Source organism: Agrilus planipennis, unplaced genomic scaffold (genome assembly GCF_000699045.2).
Source record: "Agrilus planipennis isolate EAB-ADULT unplaced genomic scaffold, Apla_2.0 scaffold73, whole genome shotgun sequence".
NCBI lineage: Eukaryota > Metazoa > Arthropoda > Insecta > Coleoptera > Buprestidae > Agrilus > Agrilus planipennis.
In genome coordinates, this window is record NW_020439682.1 from 19761 (window position 1) to 37741 (window position 17981).

General features: G+C 34.6%; 1 protein-coding gene across 1 annotated transcript in view; it reads left to right on the forward strand.

Moving 5' to 3' along the window:
- The first annotated feature begins 13 nt into the window (after window positions 1–13).
- Window positions 14–17981, forward strand: part of LOC108732411 (sodium/potassium/calcium exchanger Nckx30C) — a 79044-nt gene continuing 61076 nt past the window's right edge. The window contains exons 1-2 of the mRNA XM_025979421.1: window positions 14–871; window positions 11455–11478. Coding sequence (XP_025835206.1) covers window positions 113–871; window positions 11455–11478 — 783 coding nt within the window. The 5' untranslated portion in view covers window positions 14–112. The remainder of the gene's footprint in view (window positions 872–11454; window positions 11479–17981) is intronic.

Consider the following 17981-nt stretch of genomic DNA (forward strand, 5'->3'; position numbering starts at 1 on the left):
CGCGCCCGGCTATCGCTGCGGCAATGACCGACCTCAAATTGCAGCAGCAACATCTTCAGCACCAAAAACACCACCTCCACCACCATCAAATCACGATACTTAACACGGCGAAATGACCAGTCGAAGTCGCCATCGTTATCCCGCGTTGGTGCTTCCAGTTGCACTCGTTGTGCTACCGTTTCTGTTTATCCAATTGGGCTTTTGCACCTCCGAAGACGAGTACCATTTGAACGTGTCTTTATCAAGTGGTACCCATAACGATTCCGGACACCATGTCCGCGCCAAGGATCCGCTTTTTCCGAGCGATCTCTTCTCCATTGACCAGTTACGAAGCGGTGCCATTATCCTCCACATCCTGGGCATGGTGTACATGTTTGTTGCCCTCGCGATCGTGTGCGACGAGTTTTTCGTACCGTCTCTCGATGTCATCATCGAAAAGTTCGGAATCCAAGACGACGTGGCCGGAGCAACGTTCATGGCAGCCGGAGGTTCCGCACCCGAACTGTTCACAAGCATCATCGGCGTGTTCGTGTCTTTCGACGACGTCGGAATTGGTACCATCGTGGGTTCTGCCGTTTTCAACATCCTATTCGTCATTGGCATGTGCGCCCTGTTCTCGAAAACTGTTCTCACCTTGACGTGGTGGCCGTTGTTCAGAGACTGCTCTTTTTATTCGTTAAGTCTCCTCACACTTATATTATTCTTCAAAGACAACTACATCTACTGGTACGAAGCGCTCATCCTCTTCAGCTTCTATGCCATGTACGTGACCTTTATGAAATGGAACCACCCAATGGAACAATGTGTCAAGAAAGTGCTGTACAAGAACAAGGTGACTCGCGTTAGAAGTACTGATCAACTTATGCCCACAGTACGTAATGTTGTAGAAAAAAGGAGAGTGAGAAATTGGCAAGAGCAACGAGGAGCATTGCTCACTTTTGTACGATTTCTCGTTCTTCTTTTTTATGTTGAAAACCCACTCTTAGATGATGCACCAAAATCGAAATGCAATCGAACAAATGTCGTATGAAACTGACCGGTTGCTTTTCTAGAAGTCATCGGAAAGTTTAGGCATATCCTCATGTAGAAACTATTCCAAATACGATAAACCCGTTCCTGTCTGATCGAATACCGATAAGCGAGGATCTAATCGTTAGCCAATTTTTCATTTAGAATAGATGATCATTCACATGTTTCGTCGAGTTGAAGCGCATGATTTTCCATGTCAAACCTTCCACTATTTGTAGTACACCTAGATAACTATTTTTAGAAGGCCTTTGGTTTGTTGTAAACGTGGATCCATAAAAAGAAAAATAGAATCATCTGCTTTTATATGATCTTACAGATACAAGGCAATGTGGACTTGTTATGATACTGGCCGTTTTTATACATTTCTAATGATATTGTAGGAACAATGAGGTTCATTTTTAGTTCTGCAGCTAATTACTAATTGTAAAGCAAAAGGTATACAAGTTTTATGACGACATTTTAGGGCGAATTCAGCTCTTAATGTTGCGCATATATTTCAGTAAACCATAAAAATATTTATTATGGTATGACGCAACGGTCTTCAAGAAAGCGGAAGTCATTAGAGATTGTTTCGCGCTATTCGCGAACCCCACAATCAGTTAAAACAAATTTTTAATTTCCGATTGAGTTCGGATTTTTAGCAGATTATGAAGTCTGCTGTGACCCATCAACTATAATTCACTTTAGATGTACTCTATGCATGGTGGCTTATATAATACAACAAACATAAGGATATTCCATCAAAGGTCGTCATCATCTTTTGAAAAAGTCGACAAGGTATAGGGAAATTTGTATAAATACCTTCAGCCAACTTTTTATACAAATTGTAAAGTTCAATAAATGCAATTTAAGGTCTTGGATGTTGGATGTTATGCTTGATTCAAACGATTTTGAGAATTCAGTTAGTTTAGGGTGGTTCTCAAAGAAGCAAACAATATTTTTAAATAAACGCTTCCTTTTTATGTGCGGTGAAGACGCTGCCTCATCTGAGATATTTAAGATATAGGCTGGCTTCAGACTATGGAAATCAAAAAACGAATTATTCCATTGTCAGAGCCTCTTATGATAGGAATGATTGTAGTCATCGAGTTGATATTAATGTCAAACATGAAGATCTATGATGGAGTGGTCAGAAGTTGTCATGCCTCATGCTATGCAAATCTAAAAACTGTAATACGTTTTCAACCATCAGGGAGTGAAAAATTCACAGGTTTTATTTGTGATTCCATCATTTCTTATAACATGCTGTTAGGGTAGTTAATGTTTATTTTCAAACGAATTTTCCTTGATAATATTGTAGCAGGTACTGAATTACTAGCTTCATTTTGAGCTTTAGACACTCGTAAAAGATTAATGTATTATTTGTTCTTCGAGTAAAATCAAGACAATAAAAAAGGCATTAGGGCTGAATGGTGGAGGTCATATTTTTAACGAGAATGATGTGGGCATTTCGTGTTTGACAAGAAGCACGCAAGTTCATCTGAATTTTGTTTTAGTTGTTTACGAGATATGCAAATTGTGCATTATAGAACAGGTCAGGTAAAGGTAATCATTAGGTGGATTCTGTTTTCACTTTATTCCTTTGAATAATTGATTCGATACTTAAGACAAAGCTGCTTTAATATTAACATTATTTTAGAAAATGTAGATTATACCCTTTTTGTTAATTCTGAATAATGTATTGTCATAAAGGAGCGAATTTTTATGTATTTATTTATTTTGCAATATAATTACTTCACCATGTCACAAAGAAGTAATTTTTATGTTTTTATTTATTTAGCGTCTCAACAATGTCATAAAGAAATTGGATAAATGTAACTACTTGAATCTAATATTGAATATTGATTATACACTTTAGAACGATTAGCCAACAACTTAACTATAATAATTTAACAATAATAGAATAATAACTTTAGCCTACCTTATTAGACCATTGGGTAACGTAGATACGGCAGGGTGAGTGAAGACGGTAAGCCGTCTCACCACCCTGCATCATCGTGATTTTGAATTTGACCATCGATTCGACTCTCTGCTTCTTGACTTCAAGAATCATTGAGTATAAACATTGATTTCGATATTTAAACTGTTGCTAAATGGCTTACTAACACAGTAGGCAAATAGGTGTTAGCTTACAGTTTTAAGTAAACAATTTTGATGTACCAACTTCAGTCACCTGAATTTGAATTTATGGAACTATGTAACAGTACAAAAAGTGCAAGTCTCAAAAAAAGTATATATATTTTATTTTTGATTTGTTAAAGGTTCATAAGCTACTGCTATCTAACGAATGTGTGTAATATTCAGCTATTCTAGAGAAAGTGATTATTGGAGCAGAATTAATCAAATAATCCAGTTATTTTACAAAATATCTTGTTAGACAGGGATAAAGTAATAAAACACAATAAACTGTAGTTTATTCTGTATCGCAGGTGAAACTATAAAGATAATGTGACTGAATTTGGAAATTCCTATTAAAAAATGAAAAACAAAGAGCTTGTGAATTCTACAAATTTATTTGCAGCTTTACACGTGCTTCACCCCTTTGTGGCTTCTTCAGGAATTACAAATTAACATATAAACGTAATAACTATAATAATAAATTTGAGGAACTTATTAGGGTATTATCATTATTCTAGTCAGAGACATATTAGAGGCAGAAACAGGAGTTAGGAGGGGTAGAGGTAGACCTAGATTAGATTACTGTTCGCAAATAGTTAAGAATGTGGGCTGTTCTAGTTTTAGGGAAATGCGAAGTTTAGCTCAGGATAGGAAAGAGTGGAGGCGCGTGTCCAACCAGTCTTAGGACTGATGACCTTATGATGATGATTAGGGTATCGATTTATATAGATTAGATGGTAGGGAATTGATCTAACTGGTAATTAAGTATCTAGTACAATTTAAGTTAGATTCCTGGCCGTTTCATTTTTAAATTATGTAATTTTTTCCAGAGTGGCAGTCAAATAATTAAACAACTTTATGATTTTTGTAACGTTTCGGTTTATTCAACCATCTTCAGACTTTTGAAGTGTTACTGCTTGTACACAGATATTAACTTAAATTTAGACTTTATTTCATGTTAAACTACTGCATATTGCATACCAATAGTCAAAAGTCTGAAGCTGGTTGAATAAACCGAAACGTTACAAAAACTTAAAATTATTTAATTATTTGATCACCACCCTGGAAAAAAACTATGTACCTAGTACATTTTCATACTTACAATTATTTATTAATAAATGTAAAAATAAAAATTAAAAGAGTTTGTGGAAATTACACGTTTCTTGTTCTTAATTTCTTAATTTTTTGATATTAAAACGTTTGGAAAATTCGTATTTTTACGGAATACAGAAGAAAAGATTAAACGTATCTCTGTTATGGGCCGTCAAGATTTGTTTGTCTTATTTTAACGACATTCCTGAGCTTGCCGATAAGCTTTCGACGCTGACCTTACTTTCACTAGTTCAATCGCGGTTCTTATCGGAATAACATCTTGTGGTGTACGAATTGCTCTAACATTTTAACACGTAGGGTTTTGAAATAAAATGTGCGTTTTATCGTCTAATTTTGTGTCAATGCCAGCCAAAAAACGTTTTATACGCGAGTGAAAAGGACAGAAGGCGGTTTCGGTAGTTTCGTGTTTGCATTGTAATTTAGTTTTTGTTAGAAAATAAGAGACCCCACTTAAATGGTGAGTCAGACGTTAATTTTATGTAGCAGAAGGAATAATAATCATTTTACAGTAAGCATTCTTCACTGTTTTCCGTGTAAAAATCGTGAATGTCCTTTTTTTTGTAAAAATGACTGTTCTTGCTGATGACGTTTTAGTATAAAACATAATACAACCGAATTTTTGTGAAGATGATAGAGCTTTAGTTTTAAATTATTATTATTATTATTATCTTGGTCTTCTCAGTTTTCACTGGTAACTTTGGGCAAGTGAAAACGGGTTAATGCCAAAGAATCTCACTCACATCTTTTGTGGATATAATATGGAAAACAATTTTCTGTTCTTAAATTTTATAGAGCTAACAATACATCATGCCCTGAAATATGATCTGTGCTTATTAGAAACTCCGCTTCTTATATAACCTGTTGTGTTTTCTGAAAATTATTATTATTATTAATCCAGAAAAGTAATACAAAAGGACCTACAGAGGTAAAATGTAAGATACATTTAAAATTACAGAGAAAACTTACAGCTAAAATCTTTATGGCGAAAACGCATAATAAGAATCTTATAAATAATTAATTTTAGTAATTACATAAGATTGTACACGCTAATAGACAAGATTCTGTACAGGGTTTATACAATTTTAACAATCTTAGCACTGCTGGGTCCATTTTTTAAGTTTATTTTTTATTACTTCTTTGTAATTTCTAAGTTCTTTTGGAAGGCAGTTAAAATATTTATATGCCGTTGCCAAACAGCTTTTTTGTATAATCTTATTTCTAGTAACACTTTTAAATTTTATATATGTTGATTTTAATTCCCCATAGTAATGATCTAAGCAATTCAATATATAGGATTGCTTTATCGACATAGGCCATTTTACTACAGTTTTGTGAAATATTTTTACAATTTGTTTTTGCAAGGAATGTAAGGGATATAATACGTTATTGTAAGAACGTAGAAGAATTGCAAAAATGTTTTCCGACATGCAATATTTTAACTTGTGGAAGGCAAAAAGCAAGTTTCGCAATTTTTTAGCTTTATTAGTTAACATGATTTTCAAATCTCATTTTATGATTTATAGATACACCTAGATACATGTTGTCAGTTATTTTTTGCAATTCTCTATCATTAATATTTAAATTAATGTTCTCTGTAAAACTATTCTATTAAATATTCTATTGCATGAAGACAGACTTATCAACAGCAAGCTTCAATTTGTTTACATTAAGCCACTTATTAATATAATCAAGAAGCTGATTCATTTTGAGTTCAGTTTCAACCCAGGTTTCCCCTGAGCTAAACCTACAGTATCATAAGCAAATTATATATAATTTTTGTAATTAAATTTAATAGGTCATAAAAGAGGGCCCAACACTGTGCCCTGGGGTACACCACATTTTATTATCAATAGATTACTTTTACTAGAACCATACTTAACTAATTGCTTTCTATTGAAAAGATAACTCTTTAATAATTGGAGTGCTGGGCCTCTAATTTCAATCTTTTCCAGTTTACTATAGGTTTGTTTTTATCTAATTTTTCAAAAATCAAAGCTATAGGGTTGTTCGGAAAGTCATTTCGTTTTTTCCCGACAGAGGATTTAATTGTATTCTTTTGCACCCAACTTCACATTTAAGCCGTGTAATTTTTACATGCTTTGAGAGCTCATATAGCAAGGCTTGTGTGTGAAACATTCCAATTAATTCTACGCAGTAGTTTTTGGTTGGTGCCCTTTTAAATATGGAGAGCGATAAGCAGCATTTTCGACATATCTTACTGTTTTACTACAGAAAGGGTAAAAATGCTGTTCAAGCCAGAAAGAAATTGACTGATGTGTATGGAGAAGGTGTGTTGACAGTACGCCAGTGCCAGAACTGGTTCGCTAAATTTCGATCCGGCAATTTTGATGTCGAAGATGCACCACGTTCGGCAAGACCGGTTGAAGCTGATAAAGACGCGATAAAGGCATTAGTTGATGTGAACCGGCGAATAACAACACGTGAGATCGGATTAAGGTTAAATTTATCAAATTCAACAGTTTATGACCACTTGAAAGACCTGGGATTATCCTCGAAGCTCGATGTATGGGTTCCCCATGTTCTCACAGAGAGAAATCTGTGTCGCCGCATTGACGTCTGCGATTCGCTTCTCAAACGTCACGAAAATGATCCGTTTTTGAAACGCATCATCACTGGGGACGAAAAATGGGTTGTATACAACAACGTCAAACGCAAGAGGTCATGGAGCAAAAAAGATGAACCGGCTCAAACCATTTCCAAAGCCGATATTCACCAAAAAAAGGTGATGCTGTTTGGTGAGATTTTAAAGGAATCGTTTTTTTTGAGCTTTTACCGGATAACACAACGATTAATTCGGAAGTCTACTGTCATCAGCTGGACAAACTGAATGATGCACTTCAACAGAAAAGGTCAGAACTAATCAACAGGAAAGGTGTAGTGTTTCACCAAGACAACGCGAGACCTCACACAAGTTTGGTCACTCGCCAAAAGCTTTTACAGCTTGAATGGGATACAATGCTACACCCACCATATTCTCCAGACCTGGCACCATCGGATTATTGTTTGTTCCGGTCACTCCAAAATTTTTTAGACGGTAAAACCTTCACCTCAAATGTGGATGTCAAAAACCTCCTCGATCAGTTTTTTTCCAGCAGAGACCAAAAATTTTATGAGCGTGGAATAATGCTACTACCAGAAAGATGGCAAAAGGTGTTGGACCAGAACGGTCAATATATAATTTAATAAAGTATTTGTTTATTATACGAAAACTGTCTTTCATTTCCACAAAAAAAAAACGAAATGACTTTCCGAACAACCCGATATAATGTGTACGAAGGCATCGTTGGTACTATGGTTAGACCTGAAACTGTATCGATTGCTTGCAATAATGTCATCCTTATCGAGGAAGTGCCAGATACGTTTAGCTATTATTTTTTCAAAATTATCGCAATATTTGAAGCAGGAGAGATAGGTCTGTATTGTTTTGTCGAATTTTTGTTACTATTCCTGAAAACTTATACATAGATTCAACAATTTGAATGTTTTAAATTATTTTCAAAAGAAGTACTCAAACTAAAACGGCGGTAGTTCGTGCTTCTTAGATATATTATTCAGGATGGGATTGTTAACCAAGCAAACACGGCTTCAAGGATGACATTTTTCTTTATATCTATCTGTAGGTACATTCTCTCGTTATCTCTTAAAGAACCGTTTTGAATACGTACGTTCTTCGCTTCGGATAACATAAAAATGAAAAGCATAATCCTCTTGGTTGACTCGCAAAATCTCCCTGTCTCTTACGTTGAGTATCTTTAGGTTTAATGCACCAAATAAGTTTTTATTGTGAGCAACATATTTCTATAGATTGAAACATTAATATATATGAATACAGATTCGTAGCCAAGACTGTTTTTAATTTGTACTACGGTAAGAGGAATATAACTGATATACTTTGTAAATAAACACTTATTAAAACCCAAAATTCCACAAAACATTTAGAAATGTAAAACGCCTTTCGACATCTAAGGTTAGAGACTAAATTAATATTAAATCTAAACATGATTAGTCATAAATTTTACTAAGGCATTCCTAACAATCCACCTCCCCTTCTAACGTGGATTCCAATATAATTAAGTTTAGATTTATGATTAATTTAGCTGAGGATGGCACCTTGGAGTCGAAATACGTTTTAGGATTCTAAACGGTCTGGATTTTGATTTTTACCCACATCCTTAACTTTTTGCGAACAGTAATCTAATCTATGTCTCCCTCTACCCCTCTTAACTCTCGTTTCTGCCTCTAATATGTTTCTGAGTAGACCTTCATGTCTGAGAAGGTGTCCTACCAACCTATCTGGTTTATTTCTTATTGACTTCCTTCGAGTCCTCTGTTTTTCTATTCTTTCTAATACCTCTTTATTTATAACCTTCTTTATCTACGATATACTCATCATTCGCCTTTAACACCTCATTTCGAACGCTTCTAACCTTTTCTTTTCCGCTGCGCCCACTGTCCATGTTTCGCACCAGTACAGGGCCGCACTCCATATACATACACCTTTAACAACCTTTTTCGAATTTCTAAATTAATCGTTCGCGAGCATAGAAGTGACTTCTTTTTATTGAAGGCGATTCGATCCTGTGCTATCCTCTGCTTCCATCCTGACTTATATGACTTCCTAGATACCTAAAATCATCCACTTTTTCTAATTTTTCCTTTCCTATTCTTATATTCTTCCCTTGTTTACCAGTTTTTTTGTTGTAGGTACTTTTATTTAAACCCCTAGGCGACGCATATAATCTGAATGCTCTATATGACAATTTTGTAGGTAATTAGTTAATTTTATGTTGTTTGAACGGATAGTCTCGTTAGAAATTAATGCTTTTAATCACCCTGTAAAGAAATGAAAAAGGGTACAGGTTTAAATATTTTTAGCTTCATTCCCGTTTTAAATTGAAAATTGAGCGCACTCTTTTTCCGGTGAATAAATAAAACTAACGTATGGAAGGTTTTAATGACATACTTTAACCATTTCGGATACTCGAACAGTTCTTTCCTGAAAGCACCATTTCAATTTAATCACATTACCTACCTACTATGACAGAACTTCCAATGAGAAATTCATTTCTATCTCGTAAACCAATAAAAATTCTAATTGATCAATTTGACTTACCTACCTTCATATATTTTGAAATTGTGCTATCCAATTTGAATTTTTACATTTAGTTTCTAAATATTAATTACATATAATTAGGAATGTATTAAATATTCTACAAATTTTATTTCGATTGGCTAAATTTTATGTTATTAATAATGCAACAAGGAACTTCACCAGTTTTTGTTTTTGTAGTTTTTCCCCTTTTTTTATTGTCTGATCCCCACCTCAAGTGCGAAATGTTGTGTTATGTTTGTACATGTAGGTATACATGGTGTGGAAGACAATTTCTTGTTAGTAGATTAGAAATCATCACTTAAAGATAATTCTGTCTTGGTTAACGTGAACCAGTCTTAATTAAACTAATCGCCGTTTCTTGTTACAAGGGGAAGTACAAGCAACGATACAACCAACTACTTACTAAATTGTAGCTACATTAGTTAGTCAAAGTATCAATTCTTAATTAACAGAGATACTAGTGGCTTAAACAACGTAATTCCCTTATATACGGTGTAAATAAAACACTAAATTTTGTGTGACATCAAGAACATATAATTTATTCACAGATTGGTGAAAAGTGATTAGTAATAATTTTATACTTTGTTTATAATTTTTATGGATTTTTTTGATGACTGAATCGTGTTTTGAAATCAGCTTTTTGGAAATACTTGTTGACGCATATTGCTATTGCCATGTTATCATTGATTCAACTTCAGTGTTTTCTTTCATTTATATTTAATAGGTTAATGTTTATGTCGAAGTTAAAGTATTTTATCATTACTCATTTTTTGTTATGAAGTCGTTCTTTGGCATGTTATAACAAACCTGTGCGCCATTTTAGAAAATCGGTTCTCTGCGACATCCTATGTAATTTCTTTTGAGTTCAATTCTGTCTTTTCGGATTTCCGTTTTGGTCCCATTATTGACTTATCTTCCTCCAAAATGCCTCGAGGGTTTTTTAAACGACAACGTCCAAATGCATTTCTGCTTCCCTTAACATATATTCTTGGGTTTCTAAGAACTCTCTTTAACTTTGCTTTTTCTCTACATGTAAATATTACTTTTTTGATACTGTTAGCAGGAAATAATTATATAATATAGTTCAGTCTGACATATATAAATATAAGGCTGCAGTTAAATGTGTATAAAATAATATCCGAAACGTTAGATTAATTTTAAAATTGTTCTTCCTGATTTCTTTGTAAAAACCAAATTAAAACAACAAAACTTTAGTCGAGCTAGAATCATTTGGTGGACTAATGCTGTCCTGATTCGGGTCTACAGGCCATCTCCGATGTTGGATCCAGCATGGAAAGACCTCTGAAGAAGTTCGCCACTCCTGCTACCCTAGATAAAAATTTTCAGTCTCTCTCCAGTCTCTCAGAGTCTTTCGGCGTCTCTGAGAGCGTCTCTCACAGTATTTCACAGTCTTTCAGTTATTGCCTAGGTGTTTTTATGGATCTCTCACAGTCTCTGTATGAGAGACTCGAAAGATAAAATTGTTAATTCAAAGATTCCAGTCTCTCACAGAGAGACTGAATGAATAAAACTGAAAAATTGAGAGACTCGAGTCTCTCGAAGAATGACTGGAATCTCTGAAATATATTGAACTTCTAACCATGTCTATCAAGACACCACTTATTGAGAGATTCAAGTCTATCGTTCAGAGATTTGAGTCTCTCGTTCAGAGACTGGATACGAAATGAGGATCTTTCTATGAGCGACTGAAGTCTCTCGTTCAGAGACGCTAAACAGTTTTTTTGACAGAGAGAGCGACACCAGAGAGAGTCGATGAGAGACGGAGACTCGAGTCTCGCTTTCAGAGACTCTGATAGACTGAACATTTTTATCTCGGGTAGCGAAACCCCAACCGACGACGGCCTGTAGACCCGAATTATACATAAGTACATGTGATTGTTGTATTTGTATCTAAATTATTTCTAATGCTTGTTTCTGTTTTGATTTTGCTGTTATGTAATAAATGTGGATTTCTCTATTAGCAATACTCTTAAATCTTCTTTTTCTTTTTGAAATATACCTTGCTTATATCTTTAATAAACTTGCTTCCTTATTTACAGCACCAAGAGGCAGCTCAAGCCTTGGTGAGTTTTTAGTTCTGGATGAGAAAATACTCTATTTCTTCCTTCTATTTATCTCTACTATATTTACATTTTTCTATTGAAGCTAGATGGTTTGTATTGTATTAGTTTATATTTAAACCAAGAAATAACGAAAGCAGCCATTGTATAGTTCAAAAAAGTTTCTTTTAAAATAAAAAAAAATACAACGTGTAATTATACAACACGCTATTGAAGTGAAACTTCTTCAAACACACAAACATACCGGGATAGGGGTTAAGGAATTGGTTTAATGGTATTATTTGTACAATATGAATTTAAATTTTACACTATAAAAGCCGGAGTTGCCTGCAACGGCTCAATACGATCCCCACTACGAACTCGACTACGTGACCTAGTAGAGGGGGGACATCCGTTGCATGATTTCGTTACATAGCAATTCGCATGAAACGAACTTACCCTACCGTGCGTAAAGAAGTTTCGCTTCAAAAATAAGAATATGGAACAAACTACCTTAAATAGTTTCCAATTTGTAGTAGGCATCTTTATTTCATGTCATTATTTCTTGGTGGAAGTATGAAACGCATGAAACTGCATCCATGTTTTTAATTGTAATAAACATTTTCTTGAAATGTTAATACCGTTACTAGATATATGCATTGTGACAATTCTCCTGTAGTAGAATTTAGTAGATAGTTGCAAAGGTAACCGTAACATTTTATACATAAATTGGTATCTACATATAAGCGTTGATTACAAAAATTGCTGCAAATATCCATTAATATTTTCGTAAAGTTATAATGTAAGGGATGGTGTGCGCAATGGTGAGATCGCGTGACCACTGGATTTTATGTGCACGTTTGCGTGAATCCCATTTGCTCAACATTGTGTTGTTTATTTTCGGCCAACAAACGGCATGCGATACTATTAGGCTAATCAAGGTATATTTAGTTTTTGAATATTCCTCAAAAAGAAAAAACCTTGTCTGCCCAATTTCCTTGTTCAGTTCGTTTTTACTTTAATTGCTTTTTTATTTTAGCTGTATTTTTAGATATGTGTCGTAATTTTACACGATTGTTAGTTAGAACGCTTTTGTAATGAGCACTTTTTATTGTTTTTGTCTTATACCTACAGTAACGTTGTTGAGAGATTCGACGACATCTCCAGAAATTATTAAATTAATTGTATTTTTTAATTTTTTTAGCAATAAGATGAATTAAGTCCAACAAAACAGAGACAGAATTCATTTTGCGACCCTACACAGTATTTGAATGTTAAGATGAATAGATTAGAATTAGATATAGTAGGCATTAGCCTGAAGCTGGAGATGTAGGGTACAGTAGTAATAATATAAGAAACGAGGCAGGGGTCATTTTGATAGAAAATGAGGAAAAGGCATCAGATAGGTGGAAAGAATATTTAGAGAACCTAAACGCAGGGCATGAGTTAGGAGATATATTAGATAAGGAAGATAGTGTGGAGATTGGTGACCTAGGTTATACCATAATGCAAGAAGAGTTCGATGAAGCATTAAAAAATTTAAAGAATAATAAGGCGCCAGGTGTAGATGGGATACAGGGGGAAATTCTAAAACATGCAGGACAAGAGGTTAGAGATCGTATGTTTAAGTTAGACACATTTACGAAACGGGGAAAGTCCCAGAGGATTATAAACGGAACGTAGTAGTAGCATTAAGCATTAGCACTAAGAAGAGGGGCGCGGATAGGTGCGAGACATTTCGAACAATTAGCTTAACTTCCCGTGCGTCAAAAATCTTAACTAGAATTGTACAGAGGAGGAAGGAAACAAGAGAGGAAGAACTATTAGGGGAAGATCAATTTGGGTTTAGAAGAAATAGAGGAATGCGGGAGGCCATTCTAGCTTTACGGGTAACAATAGAGAAAACGATAGGAAAAAAGAAAGAGGGCGTACATAGGATTTGTACATTTAGAAAAAGATTTTGACAATGTCAAATGGGACAAGATGTTAAATATACTTAAAAATGTAGGGATGAGTTACAAAGATAGAAGAGTGATACTTATAAAGAGCAACAGGCAATTATAGAGCTGGGGCTGCAACGTAGAGAAGTAAATATTAGGAAGGGAGTCTGACAGGGATGCACACTGTCACCGCTACTTTTTAATCTTATACATCGAAGTAGGGATAGATACACAGGGGAAAAAGATTAGTATGCTTAAATTTGCAGATGTTGTAGCAGTATTAGCATCTAGCAAGACGGAATTAGAGATATCTCTAAATAAAATTGAAGCGGTATTGAAAGAGTACTGTATGCAAATAACTAAAAGTGAAACAAAAATACTGGTGTGTAAGGGAAGAAAAAGTAGGGAAAGAGCGAATGTAAAGATAGGAGACGAAAAATTAGATGAAGTGGCTGATTTTAGGTAACTAGAAAGTCAGATAAGTCAGGACGGAAGGAGTAGTAGGGATTTAAAGTAGAAGATAGGGCATTTTACTTTAACTTTAGTGGTTTTAAAATTATCAGGAACTCACAAAGGATAAATAATGAAATGAATGTGGCATTAGTGGTAATGGTTTTCATATTGTTTTAAGCAGGAAATTCCAATTATACTTACTTCATAAAGCACATTTTATATTGGATAACAATTTTTCTTTAAATATGCACAGCACGAAACATCAAGTTATAAGTGATAAGTTTGCTTATCTTCTGTTCTTTGCACAGAGTAATGAAATCTGAATGTTGATTTTTCCAAGCGCTTAACAGTTGAAAAGAGAGTTGTTCCTACGTAATGATAATGGTGGTTAGTAATGACAGTGGCGACCCGAGGGAAAGTCGATAAAGTTAAATATACGGAATTAAATAAAAGATAGAATGTTATAAAAATGAAATTTATTAGTTCTGAATTCTTTAATACGTAATAAGCTTCGTTTTTACTTCATTTATTGCTAGAAATACAGTGGATTTCCTTTATTACGACCTTGGTTATAGCGACCATGTGCTATAGCGACGTCATATGTAAGTCCGTTGAATTTAAAGTACACTTTAGTACAAAATTCATGTGGCTATAGCGACTTCGGATGTAACGCCGAGTTCGGGTGTAACGACTGTTTCTAATGAATCATTTATAACAAATCCCTAGTAATCCCATGCAGATATAGCGACCGGAGTCGGCCGCTATAGACACAAAGAGCTTTCTTGTCTTTTGTTTACATTCACACAGATATTTAACAAGTTTGGTGACCTTTACCGTTGTTTTTTAGTAGCAACTGTGTTTAGTAAACTTTTTAATAAGTGTGACATCCAGATGTACATTTACTGTTAAAAAAAATACAACGTGTAATTATACAACACGCTACTGAAGTGAAACTTCTGCAAACACACAAACATACCGGGATAGGGATTAAGGAATTGGTTTAATGGTATTATCTGTACACTATGCTTCGCACGGGTGCAATGCTGATAGTAAATATACTATAGAATGTCTTTATATACAACAATCACAGATTTTTTGTCATTAGACAATACAAACCGGCCGGTACCGCCGCAACCGCTATGTCCTTGAATTTTAAGTCTGTAATATCTTCGAAAATATTCATTTAAATAAATTACATGCTGTAAAGGGCCATATTGATCTATATTAAATGTACAATGTATTTAAAAGTACTTAATTGGATAAGGATTAATGCTGTATTGCTTAAAATCGCTTCGTAAATAAACTATTATTTCTCGTAAAAAGTAAAGGATAAAAATGGTTATTGTGGGTTATCCCTAAGAGATAGACTTATACCATCGCGGATTTTTTGGTAGACCTTTAAGGTGTACATTACTGTAGTACATTATTTTGATCTATCTCGTAGGGTTCAGCCGGCGTTTGCAATGTAAGCGCAAAAAAATGTGTTTATTTACGACATCACATTACAAACCTCTAAAATTATCAGTGTTTCTTTACTATATTATGCATGTATTATACATATAAACCTTCCTCTTGAATCACTCTATCTTTAAAAAAAAAACGCATTAAAATCCGTTGCGTAGTTTTAAAGATCTAAGCATACATAGGGACAGGCAGCGGGAGAAATGCGTTGAATGATTTCGTTACATAGCAACTCGCATGAAACGAACTTACCCTAGCGTGCGAAATTTCACTTCAAAAAGGCGAAAATTGTTTCAAAACTGAAAAACTGTGTGTGTCAGTATCTTCTTTAACTTTGCCTATAACGACTTCTGGATATAACGACGAAATTGCAGTGGTCCCTTCGTTGTCGTTATACCCGAAATCCACTGTATTTTACTTCACAAAAATTATGAATCTATGTGTGTCAGTGAAAAAGAAAAAGTCTTTTGTTTGCTGATGCTTATCAATCAATTCTGATCGATAAATAAAGTGGCCTCTGCAATAGCAACACCTCATTATGACAGCGTCTGCATTCTGAAGTGTGCTCCTATTATGCCGAAGCAGTCAGCAAAAATTCTGTTCTGTTTTACATTACCATTACTTAGTACACACGTTTGTTCGTTTAGGTTTTATGTATTTTTAAAACACCAGCTAACAAAAGTTTGCTTCCTCTTGTTGTGTTGGTTGGTGGACGAACTAAAAATTAAAAATCTACGATAAATTTTTTGGAGCAATTAGCTTACCTTATGTACCTAGAATCGTACAGAGAATTGAAAACAGGGCAAAAGAAATTGACGATGTCGACATTCGTTTTTGTCCGACCGTCCTATGGGTTACATTGCGTTACATCCCTGGTAACTAATGGATTTATTCGATTCAAGCGGACCTTTACGATCTCCATTTGCATACCGTCGCCGTCGCGACGACAACGTCAGAATTGGCCGTTCCGGTGACGGGCGGTAACGGTAATCAGAAACAGACCTGGGATTAAAATTAACAGCGTGTAGTCCACCTGTACTGGAATTCTGTTTGTGATCAAACCAAGAATAACCTTTATAGTTTTGATCCCTTTTGAAATAGAATAAGTCAATAAAATCAAACCACCCAAAAAGAAATTGTATTCGCTTGTCAATAATCTTTCATAATTTTCTACATTTTTGTCTACAGTGATACTCTCAACATTTACCGTCATGAAGATAACCATATTTCATGCTTATTTTGTTAGTGATCAAAATATACTTCTTTTCTGTACACTATAAATATCTAGATAATCTTCAGCGAGGTTCTTCTAGATTTAATTTTATTTATACTCATCATCATAAGGTCGTCAGTTCTAAGACTGGACACGCAGATCCATTTTTTCCTATCCTGAGCTAATCTTCGCATTTCCCTAAAACTAGAACATGCCACATCCTTAACTATTTGCGAACAGTAATCTAATCTAAGTCTACCTCTACTCCTCTTAACTCCTGTTTCTGCTTCATACCTGAGAAGGTGTCCTACCAACCTATCCCGCCTATATTTTGTTGACTTCCATAGTCATCTATTCTCCTATCTTTTCAAATACCTCTTCATTTCTAACCTTCTCTATCCACGGTATCCTTATCATTCGCCTATAAGTCCACATTTCGAACAATTCTAACCCTTTTTTTCCGCAGCGCCCACCGTCTATGTTTCGCACCCGTACAGCTCCGCGCTCCAAACATACACCTTTCTAAATTAATCGTTCGTGAAGTGACTTCATTTTATTGAAGGCGACTCAATCCTGCCCTATAATCTGCTTTTTATTCCTACTACTCCTTTCATCCTGACTTATCTGACTTTCTAGATACCTAAAATCAGTCACATCTTCTAATATTTCGTCTCCTATCTTTATATTCGCTTTTTCTTCCCTTGCATACCAGTATGTTTGTTTTACTTTTACTTATTTTCATACAGTACTGTTTTGTCAATACCGCTTCCATTTTATTTAAATCTATCTCTAACTCCTCCTTGATAGATGCTAATACTGCTATATCATCTGCAAATCTAAGCATACTAATCTCCAGTTGTACTGTCTTTGATGATGTTGATTTCGTATTCGATGTGTAGATTAAAGTTATGTCTAGGTTGTTTTCCCAGACCGAAAGATAAACTGATGTATCAGTTTAGTAGCTACTGTTTCTACTCATAATCTATTTTATGTATACTATAGTTAATAATTATAGAGAATGACAAATGGTGCTTAAAGACGTTGAATATGCTTCAATTAGAGGTAAAACTTTGTGCGGGTCTTTCTCATCAGTTCGTCTCTCAGAATTCCACGACTTGACCTAGATATAGTCTCTATTGATCCAACATTAAGCTTCAAGAAAATGATAATAATTTCTAATAAAAATCTTCGGCATCTAATTCGTTTCGAACGGCCCATATTAATATCCTTTGAAGATAAAATTTGCTATAAAATGAAACAAATTCTCGGACTTACAGTGATGACCAATATATTTTTATTTCTTCTGGGATCCAAACATAAAAACGAATCGGACTTGAAGTTACTGGTTACTGGGTCATTCAGAATGTCCTAATTTTAGTCGAAATAAAAACCAGAATGATATACCTATTCCACAAAATAGTAAAACAAATTAAATTTAATATTATTTATAATATTAAAAG